The 16,825-nt window shown below is 39.6% G+C and overlaps 1 protein-coding gene across 1 annotated transcript in view; it reads right to left on the bottom strand.

The window, feature by feature from the left end:
* XRCC5 (X-ray repair cross complementing 5) overlaps positions 1-16,825 on the bottom strand; it is an 89,399-nt gene that overhangs the window by 60,776 nt on the left and 11,798 nt on the right. The window contains exons 6-10 of the mRNA XM_032354738.1: positions 14,829-15,020; positions 11,755-11,869; positions 9,675-9,813; positions 6,377-6,489; positions 4,046-4,108 (exon numbers count right to left, since the gene is read on the bottom strand). Coding sequence (XP_032210629.1) covers positions 4,046-4,108; positions 6,377-6,489; positions 9,675-9,813; positions 11,755-11,869; positions 14,829-15,020 — 622 coding nt within the window. The remainder of the gene's footprint in view (positions 1-4,045; positions 4,109-6,376; positions 6,490-9,674; positions 9,814-11,754; positions 11,870-14,828; positions 15,021-16,825) is intronic.

Below are 16,825 nucleotides of genomic sequence, written 5' to 3'. Positions count from 1 at the left end.
CGGAGAGAGAGGCGGAGAGAGAGGCAGGCTCCCCGCTGAGCAAAGAGCCTGATGCGGGACTCGATCCCAGAACCCCAGGATCATAACCTGAGCCGAAGGCAGCAGCTTAACCCACTGAGCCACCCAGGCGTCCCAGAGAGCTTTTCTTAATTGAACTACACTATGATATCTACATGATTATACAGTAAAGAAAAATAACTATACTGAGCCTTAAAAAAAAAATCATTATCCACCTTATCCTGTTTCAGATTTCTTAAGTGCCCCTCTGTCTACTTCAAGGCCACACTGTACACACCTGCATTTGATCACACTAACTGTAAGCTCTTCTGGAACTTTACTTCATTATATGTCCCCTCTCTGTCATCACTTCAGTCTTTCGTCTCTCAATTCATACCCTCATCCTCCCAATCAACTCCATCCAGTCTCAGCCTTTCTAAAAACAATCTTTCTTTGGCCCCCTCTCTCCAGAAATTACTATCTATATCTTTCCATTTACCTCTAAATTTCATGAAATTTGGTGTTTTCACGAAATGGTGTTGGTCTTGGTGTTTTCACAGCTTAGAACACAATTATTCTTCAATGTAATCCAGCTCTTGCCCTCATCTTATTTACTGAAATTACTCTCCAAAGTCAGCTATGACCTCCTAACTGCCAATCCTTAGTACCCATTCTATTCATTTGACCTTTCAGCAGCATCTGACCACGCCCCTTTCTCTCTGGCTTCAGAAACAATACTCTTCTGTGATTATTCTACTTTGTGGATCATTCCTCCCCTAACTCTTCTCTTCTTCCACTAATCTTGAAATTCTGGTCTTGGCCTTTCTCACCTTCTCTCACTCTGAAACTCTACTTCGGAATTATTTTATCCAGTCCCATGAGTTGATGAATCAAAAATCTGTATATTCAGCTTTAAAACTCGAAGATCCAGACTTACACTGTCCACCAGCTGGTAGTATATCACAGGTATTGAAACTGTTTATGACCAAAACTAAACTACTATCTTTCCCCCGTTCTCCTCCAGTACTCCCTACCTCAAGAACTCTACGTCCCATACAACCAAATGAGAAGCTCAAAGTCTTGAGTAATGCCACCCAACTCATCCTTCCCCTTCAAGTGTTTACCAAATTGTACTAATTCTACCTCTCTCTATCTATCTCTCTAATCTATTTCTTCCATCAATGCCTCTCCAGTTCACAGAGCTGATCACGTCATTCCCTTCCCTAAGAAACTCCAATGGTTCAGGGCAGCTGGGTGTCTCAGTTGGTTAAGCATCTGACTCTTGATTTGGGCTCATGTCATGATCATGAGATTCAGCTCCAAGCTGGAATCTTGCTCAATTGGGATCTTGCTCAGCATGGAGTCTGCTTGTCCCTCTCCACACCCTGCTCAAGTATACATGCAAACTCTCTCTCTGTCTTTCAAATAAATAAATAAATAATCTTTAAAAGAATCTCCAGCAGTTCTACTATCCCAGCCATTACTGACCATTACTCCTAAACAAGTCTTATACTTGTTAGCTGACCATTACTCCTAAAAAAGTCTTCTACTCTCCCTCCTCTGTAGCTTTCTACTCTTAAAATTTCCTCCTAGCTAGAATGCCCTCTCCATATCTGTCTCTCGAGCTCCTAACCTATTCCCAAGGCCCAGTAAATTGATACCCCATTTTAGATTTGCTTTAGTCTCTCCATTTCCGTAACTCCCCAAACACTGTCTGAACTTTTCTCAGTATTATAATTACTCTTTATCCAAGTTAGCTACGTACATTTTCATTTCCTCCACGAAAAACCTATGACCTCAATATCTTGTCATCAAAATCCTCTAAAGGTTTTGTGGCAGATTCATTACCTTTTTAGTTCAATTCATGGAATATTTACTTAGTGCCTACTCTTTGCTACACAGTCTTAGACCCTATAAGAAAACAAAGGTAAGTCCCTGATTTCACTGAGCTCATATATTCTTTACTAGCACAAGTAAGATACGTACCAAATACAGAATGTGTACAGTCTAGCAAGTCCCATTAGAGACCAGAGAAGCACACACAATGGGAGTCTGAGGACAAGATTACTTCCAATTTATTTGCAAATTTCTATCTGGGTGTCTTTGATAGAACTAACTGGGATATTAAAAGGAAGGAAAGAAGGGGTCAGGAATGATTGTGACACTGTCAACACAATGCTACCTCTGTGGGAAACTCAACTACAGCTCTATTTCCTTTTCTTCCTTTTCTCCTCCTCCACACAGTACAAATTATGTACAAGTATAGATTCTCTATACAAGAAAATTGTATGCTAATGACCAGAGAAAACACATTTTTAAAAGGAATTATTGACAGAGTCATAGAATATTTGAGCTGAAAAACAACAGTATTTATCTAGCTTAACCACCCACATGATGATGATGAAATTCCCTCCCCCAAATCTGACTGGCACAAATAAAGACCCTGCTGAGAAATATTCAGGAACAGAGACCTGACTGTCTCACAAGAAACCAATTGACCTGGAGGTAGTAACCCTTTTGATAAAAATAATTCTTTATTTTGAATAAAACTGCCACCTGTTGGAAGGAAAACTAGTTAAATTTCTATTCCACATGATAATCCTCTAATGTAAGAATGGGGCTATTATGTCTGACGTCCCACGTCCCTAATACTTCCTTTCCGACCTACAAAGTTTTCTTGGAAGTCATCACCTGACATAACTTCCCTAACCCCCCTGACTATCTCAGTAGATCCCATTATTAGTACTGTCCTTTGAGTAGGACATCAAGAATGACACCAAAGAGTGAGACCCTTTGCCATTAGCAGATGAATTTTTTTTTTCCTTGAGTGACCTCAAAGTAACCCAATGATCTATAGGGTCTGTATGAGGTTGGGCTGGAATGATGCATGCCACAGGCTGCCCTTAGCTAGCCAGTTTAGATAACCACAAAAGTCATAACACAAAGATGTTGACAAGAGTCTTTATGACATACTGGCAATCACATGAAGTGATCAGAGTTTTCTACGTGCAGGAATGGTAAGCTGGAGTTAAAATTCAGTTTAAAATGCTGTCAAGCTATAATGACAACATATACTACAAATGTGTAATTCCCAAGAGGATTTGACTTGGGGAAAAAAAATCCATGAACAAGGATTCTCATGTAAACTAAGATTCACAAATGCTTACTATGCTCTGACAAATCCATTCGGTACTGACAGGAAACAAAGCAATTCTCCTAAGTTAACTGTTCCAGTAATGGCACGGCCACTCATTAGATCGGCAGCCAGGTACCCCTCGGAAGTGGGGAGAAAAAGCGGAAAAGGAGACGAGGACGAGACCACTTCCACCACCGCCCTCCCCACACCCCAACAAGCCTTGGACATCCAGATTACTAACTTCAAATGCAAATATATCCGGAACTTGGATCCCTGCTTAGGTGGTCTCAAGCAGACATGAGACTGCCATATCCCAGTTTAGATCAATATCTCGATAGGACAAGTTCCAGCTTGGAGGCTGAACAGGAAACATTTACAGAGAGGGCAGATATGACCAGGTAGGATGCGATGGTCATGGGTTGTTAGCCGGGCTAAAACCAGACTGAAAACAGAATCTCCTGGGGAGGTGGGAAAAAAGTACAGAGAGAGAGAGGGAAGAGGACAAAGACGAATTTCTTAATGAGGGAAGTGGCCCAGTGAATCACTAACACTCATCTCCAGGATGCTAAAGCTAAGCACTAAATGTTCAGTGCTTAATGACAATGAAAATGTCACCCTGACCCCAAGCCTCCTCAACATCTGACCAGGAGATTCCCACATGTAAATGCATTTGTTCAAATGTTCTTTTTAACACGTACCTGGTCTCCAGCGGCAGGACTAGGTCCTCAGGCCTTGTGCTCACGCTGTGACAACTTCATTTATCATTTCTCCATTTTCAGAGTTAAGCTCAGTGAACTCTCCCACTGTTGTTGCAGGAATTAACCTCATTTTAAACCATAAAAGCCCCAAACAACTCACTTAAAATGACATTCAATTCTGTGGCACTACCTCAAAGGCCCACTGTCAACTCACCTCATCATCTGCTGCTGCAAAAACCTTTAGGACTTGATTTCCCATAAAATATCTCCTGTGGACCTACAAGAGTTAAGTGAGGAAAACAGTTGGGTTTTGATCCATAATAAGTTAACACCTATAGCCATTATGCCATAGTTACTAAGAAATTCTTATTCTCTTAGTTTATTGTGCCACAGTTACTAAGAAATTCTCTTCAAAATGTAAAAAAACTCATGGAGACTAGAAACAACTTTTTATTTGAGGTTCAATTCAATTAAACACAATACATCTCTGAATTCCAAGGACATGCCAAGCATTGTTCTGAGAGCACTGTAAACAATAATGAACAGGGCAGAGTCTGGTCCTGAGGAGCCTGGACAAATATGAAACCAACTGCCCTGCAGGTTTAGGGAACCGCACTGCAAAGGCACAAGAGTGCAGCATTCTAGCTCAGGGCCCTGAGAGCACATGAACAGGGCACCCAGCTTGGTCAGGAAGGGTGAGGGCAGGCTTCTGCAAATGGTGACACCCAGGTCAAGACTTCAAGGATGCACAGGAACTAACAAAAAAGTCTAGCACAAGTGTGCTGGGCAGAGACACTAGTGTGAATCGAGTCTGGAATGACATGAGAACATAGAGTAGGTACAGTACCCTAGCATGAGGGGAGAGGTGCAAAATTAGAGTAGCAAAGATCATATTATGAAGTGTCTGTGAGCAAAGTTAAGCAATTTGGACTTCATCCCAAGAGCAAAGACGAAGCACTGCTAAACTGCAAAGGGACCAGAGTGAAGAACTACTTAGAGAGGCAGGGGCCATACTGGAGGAGGGGAGACTATAGAGAAACCAAAAATAAGTACTGCATGTCCTCCTGTCCCCCTTTTAGTTCAGTTACTTCTCTGGCAGGGTATCAGAAGAATCAAAGCAGCACCACTGATACCTGCTTAGAAATGAAGACTGAAGAGTTCCTAGCATCATAACCAACCCCCTGCATCTACTGAGCAAGATCAACTTCTCTCTGCTCCAGGTAATCCTGACCCTGGAGCTTAGCTCAAGAACATGCCATGTGCTGCACAGGGCAACGCCCCTCAAGTGTTCTTCTGCCCTCCCACCTCTAAAGCCAAGACACTGAGCACAGTTACTCGGGTCATGAATTTCAGGTCAGTTGTTTTGGATAGGTCTTTTCTAGCTAACTGGAATTAGGCAGACCCACTTTCCAACAGGCCAGCTTTTACACACAGGCCTGAAGAGAAGTTCTGCTTCACTGGAAAGACCTAGAGGCACTGCCATTAACAACCTAAGTTTTAAGTCTGTAGAACTTATAAGGTGAATACTTTCATTTTTAAGAAATAAGTATTTAGTGTAATTTGTTAGAGAACTGTTAGAAACTCTCAACTTCCAAAAAGTATTTTTGCCATTAAAATCATATCAACTTTCAGTAAGTACTCCCAATTTGCAGCTTAAGAAGTTTAAAAACATACCCAACAGTTCGGGCATATCATGGAAAACATCTCTGTACCGTTGTGGAATTATTCTAACACCAAAGCATACAGAGACTATATCCCACAGCAACACGAAGAAGCTCAAATTCAGTATGCTGGGTAATATTTATTTTCATTACAATTCTCAATTGAATTTCTTTAGAACCAACAAACATTGCTTTATCCCTGTATAGAGCCTTAGAAAACATACGCTACAAGACATGCTTATTCATTTTCTCTGGTTGCCTACCTTAAGAACATTTAATCTAAGATCTCCAGGAATCTTTAATAGCCCTTTCTAGAGTAGTATATGATAGCCCAGAGCCCTCAGTGAGTTACCACATTTCCCGCTATGTGTTTTGTGTATCTCTGCATCGGTGTCTAAAGAATGTATGACTTAAGGACAGGCTTCAGATCCTAGACCTCTTTGTTGGGTATAGAGAAGGGTGCCCAGCATAAACCAGTGACATTCTAAGAGGCCTGGGGTCATTCAAAACCCAAGCAGACCTTCATTCCTCTAAGACACTCTATCACACATAACAGTTTAGAGAAAGCAGCACAGTAGCAGAGAACTGAATGATGTTTCTTTAAGGCTACTGTAAGCCAAGACTGACAGCCAAGCTAAGAAGTGACTCTCAACGGACTATATTCTGATTCATGCTAAGACTGCTCGACTTTTCTGTATCTTGGTTTCTCTATTCAAAAACTGAAGATAGTTGACACTAATCCCCAAACTACACTCAAACAAATCTAAAAGTAAAATAAATACACATCATAAATAAAAGGACCAACTAAAAGCATACCCTCTCAAATAACACTAAGAGAAAAGTTCATTTCTTTTGTTGCCAACGAGTAAGAGTAAGTGCCATACCTGAGAAGATCTACAAAATCCCAAAACAGAGAAGCACTTCCCTTCTGATTTATACTTCATGAGTTCCTGATCCACTTTAGAGAAAGGAACGATATCACTTCCATAGCGGAACCCTGGAGAACAAGAGAAGAGCATCAGTTAAGCATATGGGGCCTCATTTTCTACAAGTTGAAATTAGCCCTACGCATACATTAACAATACATGCATACTCCAGATCAAGCCTCCATATACTGTTCCCTGGAATCAAATTACTGCCCCTTGTGATCAGTGAGGAAAAAGTAGTGGCAGATACAGAAACAACATATATAGTATAGAGGTGATTAAAATCTAATTACATTTTTTAAGTAGCATCTTCTGCAATCTAGTTACCTTAATGATTATCCAGCCTAGAAGAAAGAATGTAGCAAATGTAATGTATTAGTTATCCTCCAAAGATAAACTATGGTTGACTGAAGTACAAGTGTGATTTGTAAACATAATAACAAGAACACATTTATTCAGAAACCTGGAGACCCGCAGAGAAAAATGCCCAAAGGAAATTTTCAGAATAAAATGTTCTCCAAAATGCATGCTGAAGACATACAAATGCCTAATGGAAGAAGCCAAAACTCTTCTATTTAGGAACATTCAATTGATAAGTTGGCTATTTTTATGCATTTAAATTTACTTCATTTCTGGGATTATATTATGTTTTTTCCTTTTTAATTACTTGGTTATTCATACAAATTCATATAAATACAGGCTCTTAGTTTCTTAAAAATAACTGCAGTCCTGTTCCAAGGCCTCTTTTCTAGCTAACTACCCTTTCGATATATAGTCTTCTGTATTTGGTGGGGAGAACGAGTATCAAATCTCAAGGATTCTGGCCTTCGGCAAATGGAAAGGAAAAGCACGTGCACCTTTATTCCAAAAAACAAAGAAACTTATATGGATAAATGGGTAAATGGAAAGGAAAATCATGTGCACCTTTATTCCAAGAAACAAAGAAACTTTTTTGTTTGGGGTAGAATCTGTGATCCAGTTTATCTGTTCCTGTTAATCTGTTGATGCCACGCATTTAATTTAAAAAAAAAAAAACACATTTGTATTTTCATATATGTCTTTTTAAAAAGCTGGTGATGAAAACAAAAACCCCAACAAAAAATTATCAGGGAGAGGTGCCTGGGTGGCTCAGTTGGTTAAGCGTCTACCTTTAGCTCAGGTCATGATCCCAGAGTCCTGGGATCAAGTCCTGCATCAGGCTCCCTGCCCAGCAGGCTACCAGCCCAGCAGGCTACCAGCCCAGCAGGGAGCCTGCTTCTCCTTCTGCCTCCAGCTCCCCCTGCTTGTGCTCTCTCCCGCGCTCTCTCTTTCAAATAGATATATAAACCTTAAAAAAAAAAATTATCAGGGAAATGTATGGCACGTGACTAATAGTGGTAACTAAACCAAATGTTTTTCCTAACTCTTGCCAGTCACGAGACATCTTACTTGAATTTTTTAACTTGAAAATTCTAATTAAAACTGCGTGCTGTGAAGTGTGTAAACCTGGCGATTCACAGACCTGTACCCCTGAGGATAAAAATATATGTTTATAAAAAATAAATAATTTAATTTAAAAAAACAACAACTAATTTTTAAGGTATTAAAAAAAAAAAAAAAAAAAAAAAGACCTGTCTTGTGTTTTCTGGTTCATCTACTGAAAGGAAAAAAATCAGTACCTAAATTTTGTACATGGCAAAAAGCACAGAATAGACTGCAACATAAAACCGTATTCCTTTGCACACATAGGTCTGCTGGGCCTGTGTCTGCCAAGAGGGGGCAGAGAGTGGAGGAGAGGCAAAGGAAGAATGTGGGTAGCTGCACCAAGGGACAAGACAAAAGCTGCCTCTGTGCCCTCTGAACTCAATGTTTACTTCTTCCCTCTCCACTGCTCCAGCAATAAGTGAATAAATGTCCTTTTTGCCTAAAATAAATAGAGATGGGTTCGTTTCGTTTTTTGGGTTTTGGTTTTTTTGCTTGCAACCAAAAGAACTGGCACCTTATCTCCATCATATTAATCTCCCTAATACACAATCTCAATGACACTCTATTCCTCCAAACTAGAAACAGCTCCAGGTTGCCTTCATGATTAAGCATCAACTCTTCAGCCTGTCATTCGAAGCCCTTCCTAATTCAGAACAGTCTGCAGAAACACAGACTCTGAAGTAGGGCAGTCCTGGGTTCAAGTTCTGCCCGTTGCTAGCTGCAGGACTTTGAATACGTGAATGAGTGTCTTTCAGCCTCAATTCTCTCATCTGTAAAACGGAAACAAAAAGGTGATGCCTGTTTCAGGAGGCCGGTCTACGGGATATCACTTCCAAGTACTAAACTGTGTAGGTGGACACACCAGCCCAACTACCTGCTGTCCCTGAGAAGCCCTCTACTTTCCTGGTCTTATACCTTTAAACATCCTCTTCTTTCTTTCAGTCATTATAGGAGGATCATACGATTAGTAACTGATGGAGGTGTGATTCTAACCCAGATCTGAATCCAAAATTCACATTTTGTAACCACACTATCATATGGAACTGAATTCAAGAATTGGTAGGGATTGCAGCATAATAATTACATTTTCTACTGATAATCGATCAGGAGAAAGAAAGGAATCACAACCACTCTCCTCCACACTACACACAAACACTGAGAGTTAGTGCCACAGACGAAAGGCTTTTCTTCAAGGCTTGCAAATTAACACAAAGCCTGGCAATGAATTTACCTAAAGACTGGCTTCTATCTTAACCATCTTGGTATCTTGTAATTTTAGCTCTTGAAAATTCAGACACTCTCAGCTAACTTGTAAGCCCTCTGGAGAGAGGTGCCCTCCAGACATACTACACAGATTGACTGTATCATACAACTATAAACAACCTTGTGAACATAAAGCCATATAATGGACACAAATGTTTCTGATCCCCTAAACTACCTGAAGGGAGCAGAGCTAGCAAGATCTTCAAGACCTGAAATTGGCACTCAGAAGAATAATCACCACGGAAGTAAACAAACTCGCTTCGGCCACATTAATAGAAGTACTCTTAGCTAGTATGTTTCAAACTTTAAAATAAAACCAAGTATTAAGTCTTGTCACTGGAGTACATGTTGATCCCAGAGGGAGTACCCAAGTGCATCCTGGGAACCATCCTGCCTCGGACCCAACAGATGAGCTCATGGTCCCTCCCATGGTCATGTCTCTAGAACTGAGAAAAACATCCACCAACACTACCAGCACAAACCCAAGCTGGCCTCCCACCGCCCTGAAGCAGCTCTCTCACAGGCGCACCTTGAATCGTGTCTTCCTTCAGGACCTCTGTTTCATTGTCATCATTTAAACAATAAACGGTTTCCTTCTGTAGATCTTCTTTCTTGAGGGTTCTGGCATCCACAACGGTCCAAGACTTTTTAACTCTCTCCTGTATAATCTTAATTCCAAAAAGAAAAATAAAGGGAAAACAAGTAAAGCCAGGATTCTAATGAAAAAATGAAAACCCCATATATTCTCTGCTTTATAAGAAAAGTCTGTAACAATTACTCTAGCTAAACCATTCTGTTTGCTCTGGCCAACTGTGGAAATTTTCACTTATTTAATAACTCTTCCTGCATTTATTTTTTCCCCAAGATAATGACATATAAATATTAATTATTTATATACACATAAGCATTTTCTATACAAAACCTTCATACTCATAAAATGGGACCACACACTGTTACTTGTCTTCCAACAGAGAGAAAAGGGAGAGCTGTCTATCAGAAGCCAGAACTCAATAAGGAAATCCAGAAAGAAAACTAGAAAAAAAAGAAGAGAAGGGATGCCTGGGTGGCTCAGTCAGTTAAGAATCTGCCTTCAGGGGTGCCTGGGTGGCTCAGTGGGTTAAGCCTCTGCCTTCAGCTCAGGTCGTGATCTCAGGGTCCTGGGATCGAGCCTCACATGGGGCTCTCTGCTCAGCAGGGAGTCTGATTCCCACTCTTTCTCTGCCTGCCTCTCTGCCTACTTGTGATCTGTCAAATAAATAAATAAAATCTTTAAAAAAAAAAAAAAGAAAGAAACAACTTTCAGGGGTGCCTGGGTGGCTCAGTGGGTTAAAGCCTCTGCCTTCAGCTCAGGTCATGATCTCAGGGTCCTGGGATCAAGCCCCACATCAGGCTCTCTGCTCAGCAAGGAGCCTGCTTCCCCCACTCCCCCGCTCTCTCTCTCTCTCCGCCTCTCTGCCTACTTGTGATCTCTGTCTGTCAAATAAATAAATAAAATCTTTAAAAAAAAAAGAATCTGCCGTCAGCTGAGGTCGTGATCCTAGGGTTCTGGGATCAAGTCCTGTATTGGGCTCCCTGCTCGGCAAGGCATTTGTTTCTCCCTCTGCCTGCTGCTCCCCCTGCTTCTGCTTGCTCTCTCTCTGACAAATAAATAAATAAAATATTTAAAAAAATTTTTTAAATCTCCTTTAAAAAAAAAAGAGAAGACTGTATTCTATTCCAGGCCTTGATGGCAGCTGAAAAAAAGCAGCACCCTCCAAGGTTTTCATGGATGTAGCATGTGTTTTAGAATTAAAACCCTGATTATAAAAAGATTACTTGAATATATAAACAAGTTTTTGTGTATTTTCTACACTTAGATGTTTGTTTGTATGTATTTAATTTGTTCATTTAAAGAAAACAGGCAAGAAAGGTCACACAGAGACACAGATCACAGACTCCTACTCAAACTGTGAACAAATTGGTGAAATTTCACCAATAATCACCAAAAGCAACTTATTTTTGAAAGTGTGCTATTTTGTACACATATACAGAGATTACAAAAGGCAATTTCACAGTCACAAGTCAATAGTTTTTGATAGTTCACAGATGCTGTTACTGCCAGATTATTAATAACTGAACTGGGTGAGACTGAGTTTTCAAAATTCTGGACTTCTTTGGTGTATATCTGTATTTCTGCTATGACACTACAGTGACATGATTTCATGCATTCCATTTTCTTTCAAAAAAGAAAAAAAAAGTAAGAGAAAGGAAGGAATCTGGATTACAGATGATTTTTAAAATTTTCTATCCTAAATGCATTTTACATAAAAAAGCTAAAGAGAGATGAGATGAACAGGGAGAACAGTTAGAGAGGCAATAATTATGGTAGTAATAACTCACAAATGAATTGGCAGTTCCTTATATAAGCATATTTGCCTGCCTGATGCATTGCTTTAAAAAATATGAGTTGGGGGGGGCGGTGGTGCCTGGCTGGCTCAGCTAGTAGAGCATACAACTCTTCATCTTGGAGCTGTGAATTTGAGCCCCATGCAAGGTGTAGAGATTACTTAAAAATAAAAAAAATTTTAAAATTTAAAATTTAAAATTTAAAATGTGTAAGTACCACCTACCGATTTATAAGCCACGATCTTTATAGACAAACTGGAGCCGATGGTCAGAGTGCAGTGCCAAGGAATCGAACGCTTCTCAATTTTCTTAAAGACACACAGTTGTCTCAGACTCTCACTTAAATAGAAAATAAACATATATGTAACTCTCACTTAATAAAATATGTATTTATAGCAAGGGATGGCAGGAAAATGACAACCACCAGTTGGGAGAGAGCCAGAATACAACTGAGTTGGCTTAGGAGGAAGAAATTGAATTACATTACCGACAGGTGAAAAAGAACATCTCTCTCTTCCCCTACTCAATCTTCTCTTTCAATTCAGCCCCTGGTTCTTAACGATTTTTTCAAGACCAAGGACATGTTGAAGATATGATAAAAGCACACTTCTTAGAGTTTGCCCACAATTTAAAGGGATCACCAGCTCCCTGAAAACCATGGACCTAGATATAAGAACCTCTGGCTTCAGGATATTAAAAGGTGAGTCCCATCCCAAAGTATCGCTGCTCATAACTCTCTAACTTACTACTTCATTCCAATCACCTTAAATAAAAGTATATATATACACACAATGGAGAGAGTTAAATAAAGACCCTCCAGGGAATAAAGGAATTTAGTCCATATTTAGTCTTAAGATAAAGCACGTTAACTCCAAGTTTTCTACTGGAAGGGATGGATGGGGAATTGGGAAGTAACAAACACAATGTAAAGGGTTACTTTATTTGAAACATAAATGAGGATCAATTCTATTTTTATCTGGTCCCTAATCAAACACAATAGACAAGATTATAGGAAATATTTGGAATTTCCTATATTCACTAAGAAAGAAACCAATGACCAAATACATTCAAAGCATATAATCCAGGGACGCCTGGGTGGCCCAGTCAGTTAAGCATCTGCCTTCAGCTCATGTTATCATCCCAGGGTCCTAGGATTGAGCCCCACGTCCAGCTCCTTGCTCACTGGGGAGCCTGCTTCTCCCCCTGCCTGCCACTCTCCCTGCTTGTACTCTCTCCCTCTCTCTTTCTCACAAATAAATAAATAAAACCTTAAAAAAGGGGGGGGGCAGTAATCCAGACCAAGATCAATTCCCTTGGCACAAATGCAAAACAAATCTACAAAAAGGTAGAGAATTATCTGACATTATTCAGAGTTAAGGACAAAGAGGTTTCAAAAGACTCCAATTTTCAGAAATAATCCATAACAAACAGTAGATATTCTACCAGGCACCCTACTTCTAGTCTATGATAATAAACAAACAAATAAACAAAGTTAATGATATTTCTTGGCTTTGGACTGTTGAGGAATGAAGGGGTCTGAAACAGATCTAACATATCCATAGGACATTACTTAGTTTGAGTCACATGTAAAACCACTGTAAGTTTTGAATTCAGCTCCAAGAGAATTTCTAAAAATTAGCATCTAATACATAACATCTGAGAACAAGTGGATCATTTCTGCAGTAGACCTGAATCTCCTCAAGCGAAGTCTGGATGAGGACAAGTCTGGCCCAGGGCTGTCCAGTACAACTTTCTGCAATGATAAAAATGTTCTATTTCTAACCATGCCTGTCCAAAAGGCTGCTGAGTACATGAAATGTGGCTAGAGTGACCAAGCAACTAAATTTTTAATTTTATTTCATTTTAATGTATTCAAATTTAAGTAGCCACAGTGGATAATGGCTGTTGTATCAAATCAAAGTATCTTCAAATTGTGAGGACATGAGGACAATACATGGTAATTTCCCTCCCGGCTATGATACAGGAAAATGAACTTTTTAAACATTAATTTGTTTAGGCCTACAATTTTTATTTATCACGTCATGGTGAATTTCTTAGGTTAAGACCTATAGTCTGATATCAGAGCAAGCCATGTCCAAATTTGAAATAAAGAAGTTAGAAGCGCATATCTGCGCACAGTACAGTAAGAACACGTATTATGATAAGAAACGTCACTTTACAGGATTCCTTCCTGATTCCTTTTCCAACCCCTATGGAAACTACAATTCAATTTCTAAAATTCCCATTACCCACAGTCTTTCAAGGGTGTATGTATTTAGAAAATCAGGATTACTGTTTGTATTTCTTGTAATATATTAAAAATATAAAAATTTCAAAATTATAGCTGAGAAAAAAATTGGGGTATGTATCACCTAACTACTCAAAAATATCTCAATTGCTGAACTTTTATTTCAATTTAGAACTTTGCTCAAAATGCCTGTATTTTGTGTGTTTATTGATGAACAGGAATTAAGGAGTACTCTCCTGCAGAACATGAAATTCCACAAGCCATACTATACAGTGTTCTACTGCTACTTTTCCCAAGTCAGGCTCCTCAAACCTTCTTGGGTTCTTTGCTCAGAATAAATCCATGTCCAATTCCAACCAAGAATACTAACATGGAGACTAACACAGTTTCTCCCATTGTCTCTAACTGAAAGGTTGCAAAGGCAGTTTGCTTTACTGTTAATCAGTACTTCAAGGATTTCACATTTTTAAAATTGTTTTGCCTTTACAAAACCCACATAAAAGATATAGATTATAAATTCATTATATTTTGGATGTTTTGTTTTGTTTTGTCTGAACAAACTATTTTCTGACCAAAAATTTTTTTAAAGTCTTTTAAAGAAAAAAAGTCTATTACAGTTAAGTATGCCATCCCTTAAAACCTAAATCAGAGATTAAGAGGATACCATTTCAGATCTGAAACCACTTTTCAGAATTAGGAATGTATTTTTCAGGTGAATAAAAAGAAAGGGCCCACGAACTGTGCCCCAAACTTGGCATAAAGAAGAAATCTACTATCTCATCTTTTACATTTTGATTTGTTAAATCTTTTGCGGTATCTATACATTTCCAAACTTCAAACACACTGTCCTGGAAATAAACCAGAAGTCTTGTTCTGACCACACAAACAGAAAAGGGGACAGGGGGTTGGTGCACTGTTTCTTCAATAAAAGTCAGAACATTTATTGAATAATGGCAGCTAATTCAAGAGTAGCTAATTAGGGAGCCCCGATCAAAAGAGAAATTTACATGGTCACTATTGAAAGATGCAATCAATGTTTTCACTTCTTACCTGAAGGAATAAATTTCATCTAGCCCATCTTCACCTTCTAAAGACATCATCACCTTTTTCACCATCCGAATACCTTCTTTTTGCTGCTCAGTAATTCCTTTTAGAGGAAAGGAGGGTCCATGGTGGTCTGAGTGTGAGTTCCCATCTCCCCTGTCCCCAGTTCCATCCTCCTTGCCAACGGGGAAAGGCAAACTATCAGGAAAAAATCAGCAGTAGTTAAGAAGACAAGCTCTGAAGTCAAGAAATAAGCTGGGCTCCAATCCTGTGACTGTGGATCACTAGTTATGACAAAACGGGCATGTCGCTCATCAGAGCTTTAAATTTCTCATCTGTCAGATGGCACTTACCGAACTGAGTCAATATTCTATTAGTTTCAAGTGACTGAGGCCTTTTTGGTTTGCTGAAGGGGGGAATTCGTTGGTTTACATAACCAAATAATTGGAAGTGCAGGGTTGAGCATGCCTTAGGAGGACTGGATCCAGTCTCAAACACGTTAAGGACTACCTGACCCTCTCGCTGTCTCCATGTTGTCTCCATGTGCCTTCATGCTGGCTTCACTTTCTGACTGGCTTCCTCCACATTGTCTCTGAACGCCTTTGAGCACACACTGTCCAGCTCTACTACCAAAGAGGAATGGACTGAGTATCTAATGCTCTAGCATCAGTCATAAATTCAGACAAGTCAGGTAGAAGTGGTAGCCTGGGGACTAAGAAGATGTTGGCTCTCAGCTGAGTCATGAGGTTAAAGTGTAGGAAGAACTGCTTCCTAGAAAAAGGTGGGTGCTAGTCTATGCAGCCAAAAAGAATAATAAAAAATAAAATAAAATAGCCTTTAATGATCCCTTGATGTTATTATGAAGAATTAAATGATAGAATGTGTACAAAATACTTAAATACATGTTACATTTATTACTGTAGATCTAGAATTCCAATATAGACATCACTTAATTGCTGGAAATAGGGAAAACCAATTTTGTTCTTGTGTTCCACACTCCAGTTGTTTGAAATGAGACTAAAACTAGATTGCGACTACCAGTCACAGAGATTCAATAATCAATATACAAAATGAAAAATCAACCAACCAAACAAATTTTATGGTAATACTATATATGGCACTTTCTAAATGCTTTCATGTAAACAACCTCATTTAATCCTTCTAAGTGGACAGAGATTTCTATTTCCACGTCCTAAAAAGCAACTGAAGCTACAGTGGCGAACCAAGCTGGCCAAGCCACACAGCCAGTGAGTGACACAGCAAAGACTGTCCCCTGATCAAAAGATAAAGTTCTTTCCAAGGCAGCGTATCACTTCACTCCCCCTGAAACCCAAAGAACAGACTTTTCAGTTCACTCAGCGTCACCTACTGGTCACGCCCACGTGGATGGTTATTTTTAAGGTAGTTTCTTTACTATTTGATTTGCTATAATTAAAATAATGCTCCCTGTTTAAATGTTTTCTACATGCACTCCGCATGACAGGCACAGATGTCCTGTGAGACCTACTGCATAAAGAGCCTCCGGGAAGCGGTGTATGGCACACAGGTCCTGTACCAGGCCACTGCTGTTTCTACCACCGTAACCTGAACAAATTGGGGAGTGAGATGAAAATCGAGAGTCGGGAAGCTCTCCAATAAAAAGAAGTTACAGTAACAGTTCTTTCTACTCTGCTTTTGACCACATTGACACTTTCACAACAGCCAACAGAAGAAACTAAAACAAGGTCCAAGGAATGAGATGAGCCTGCTCAGAACTCAGTGCTGCTTGGGCCTGTTCCAACTGGAACAAGCAGTCATATCTGGGATACATCAAACAATAAAACCAGAAACTTCACTTTGTTATGCTGGAGATTTATAGCATAGGAATAGAGCGTAATGCCCAAGGAAAAAAATGCAACCTGTCAACTAAGCAGAGATAGACGACAAGGCTATATTCCTTCTTCGACACACTTTACAGTATCACTCAGGCAAAAAAGCCCTTTCCAATGACTTTGACAGAAGTG

Source organism: Mustela erminea, chromosome 8, assembly GCF_009829155.1.
Source record: "Mustela erminea isolate mMusErm1 chromosome 8, mMusErm1.Pri, whole genome shotgun sequence".
Lineage (NCBI taxonomy): Eukaryota > Metazoa > Chordata > Mammalia > Carnivora > Mustelidae > Mustela > Mustela erminea.
Note: the sequence above shows the minus strand (reverse complement) of the source record. Positions and strands in the feature narration are given on the sequence as shown.